Below are 2710 nucleotides of genomic sequence, written 5' to 3' on the forward strand. Positions count from 1 at the left end.
CTTTTAAATCTGGCTCCTGCTCTCAAGCCCTGCTGAAGCTACTTTAGTTCAAGCTCGCATCACTTCTGCATGGATTATTGGAATAGCCTCCCAACCAATTTCCCTGCTTCCTATCTCTCCTCCACACTGCTGTCAAAGCACAAAACAGGTATTCAAAAACTTTGTTGATTACATTAAGTACAATCTGACCACGTCATTCCTCTGCTTAATGTCTTTCAGATGCATCCCACTCCTTTCAGAAGGCTTGGGATCAAGCTCCTTATTACCTTTACAGCTCACCCCCGCAACCCCTTCCCTCATATTCTCCTCTTCAGCCATTCAGCCTTTCTTAGCTCTCTAAATATCATGCCATTTCAGGCCTCCCTTCCTCTGCATATGTTATTACCTCTCCCTTATTCATCTAATTACTATTTCAAAGGTAGGCCTAAGTACCTCCAATTCAAGGAGGTATCCCCTAGTGCCATATATATATAATCACGCTATATTAAGATATATATAAATTAACAAGGGGTTAATTTATTTGTCCCAGCAAATTATAAGCTCTTAGATGGCAGAGACCACCAACCTTATTTGATTTGCAGCAGTATTGACTGGCACAGAGTAAATATTCATAAGTAGGTCTGATTTGATACCTTCTAAATTTTAAAAAAGGGGAGGAGCTTAGTTAGTGGGCCTTTCATCACCATTCCAGTATAGCACAAAGTAAAAGCACTGTACTACAAAGCCAAATGTGCTTTGGACATACGGCTTTGTAGTAGAGCGGATACACGAAGAAATCAAACACAAAAAACACACCGTTTCAATAGGAGAAATGTAGGAAATTCTGAGGAACTATGCAGTAGCCAATAAACCAGACTTGGGATTTTATACTACGTGGACAAGTCACACAGTTCGATGATAATAACAGGCGGACGGTTTCTCATCTCAATAAAGCAAATTAACTTTTCACAGCCATGCTACTGTAACTTTAGTTCCTGATGCGGATTCTCACTCCCTGACAGATTATTCTCCTTAGTTGAGAGCCGCCTACTCGCCACCTTAGGAGTCTCTCTCTTGTCAATCACTTATTCTCTAAAGCTGAATGGGAGGAAAGGGGATGGAAGGTGAGTGTGGGCGGTGATAAACCCTTGCGGAAGGGGAGGTAGCAGAAGGCCACAGTCCCAGGCATTGAGGAGGGTAGGGGTTGAGGAGAAACGAGGCTAGAGCGCTGACAGCTGGCAAGGAATGGGGAGGAGGATGCGATCGCGGAGCAGGCAGAGTGTTAACAGGGGACCTCGGGCTGGCGGGAGGGGAGATGGACGAGAGACAAGTAGGAGTTGGGCGTGGGGAAGTGGGATAGGCAGAGACCAGATGAAGCAAGACGCAGTGTATGGCCAGAGGGCGGAGTGGCTTAGGCGAGAGGAAGACAGCAACGACGCAGCCAGGGCGGGCGGAGGCGGCTTCAGGACGAAGAGGGCAAGGGATCCACGCAGAGAGAACAAGGGAGGCGCGGAGGCAACTAGGAGCCGCGGGGTAGAAGGGGCGGAGCGGCTGGGAGGCCCGACGCAGCCGAGCAGGTCCCGCGGGCGGAGGCAGGGGAGGGAGCGGCGAGGCGGGGGCACTTACTGGGGTCCCTCCTCACGGTGCAGCTGGGGTTCTCCTCCCGCAGACGAGGGAAGAGAAAGTCCCGGGCGGCCTGGAGGTCCTGGAAGGTGCAGAACTGGACAATGGAGCAGGCCATGGCTCCGGGGAACCCTGTTCGGGCATTCACCTTACCTCACCACGCCCTGCCCCCCGCCACCCCGCCGCTGCTACAGCCGCCACCGCGGAGCCTGAAGAGCTTTCGCCACGCAGGGACGGGGAAACAAAACCGGAAGCTGTCAGCACCCTCGGGTCCGCCGCCCGGGCACTGCGCATGCGCGGGACGGCCCAGGTGCCCAGGCTGCCGCGACCCGGGTCACGTGATCAGCGGCGGCCAGCCGGGTGTGTAACGTCGAAGCGGAGGCTGGGAGCCGGCTTTAGTCACAGTTCTGTGCTTGCACCCGAGATTGATCCCTTTTATTCATTCTGGCTGTTAGCCAGAGATGATCTAATTGGACGTTGTCCGCGCCGGCCTTTGATTCATTTAACCAAGCTTCTTGACGTCCTACTATTGGCATGATCTTGATATTTCAGAGAATAATCCCTGTTAAGCTACTGGCAGGCCAGTGGGGGACAGTATCATGCAAGTATCTGAATCTGAAAAGATTAATTTCCCTTCTGGAAATCAACCCCCTCAAGCCTAGCTTTAAATGCTCCTCCTGTAAATCCTCTTGTCATCCTGTGCACGCCTAATATAGAACGTGTTATACTGTATTGTAGTCATGTTTTCGACATGCATTTTCCCTTTCATTAATTCGTTCACCCATCCATTCAACAAATACATTGCTCCTCTTTTCTATGTCAGCCACGCAAGGCGTTGAGTATAAAGCAGAGAACAAAAGAGATGAAATACTTGTTCCACGGAGCTCAAAATTCTAGTGGCTGACACGGGTAGTAAGCAATTACTTAATCACCTATTTAACTCAAATTGTGATAATGCCAGGAACGAAAGAAGTAAGTTCAAAGTGCTGTGACAACATAACAGGGAAGCTCACCTAGTTGTTTTTTGTTTGCTTTGTTTTGCTGGGGTGGAGGTGGAGGGTTGCCAAGATCAGGAACAGATTTCATTATAAGCTCCTGATGGTTGGGA

At 49.9% G+C, this 2710-nt stretch overlaps 1 protein-coding gene across 2 annotated transcripts in view; it reads right to left on the reverse strand.

Annotated features, from left to right (window-relative positions):
• The window catches only part of RAB3GAP2 (RAB3 GTPase activating non-catalytic protein subunit 2), an 89305-nt gene extending 87461 nt beyond the window's left edge, over positions 1–1844 (reverse strand). The window contains exon 1 of one of the 2 annotated variants that reach the window (XM_007455392.1): positions 1606–1844. In XM_007455392.1, coding sequence (XP_007455454.1) covers positions 1606–1720 — 115 coding nt within the window. In that variant the 5' untranslated portion in view covers positions 1721–1844. The remainder of the gene's footprint in view (positions 1–1605) is intronic. The other variant, XM_007455391.1, reaches the window with a different exon arrangement.
• Between the last annotated feature and the right edge of the window lie 866 nt (positions 1845–2710).

Source organism: Lipotes vexillifer, unplaced genomic scaffold (assembly GCF_000442215.2).
Source record: "Lipotes vexillifer unplaced genomic scaffold, Lipotes_vexillifer_v1.1 scaffold403, whole genome shotgun sequence".
Classification (NCBI taxonomy): Eukaryota; Metazoa; Chordata; class Mammalia; order Artiodactyla; family Lipotidae; genus Lipotes; species Lipotes vexillifer.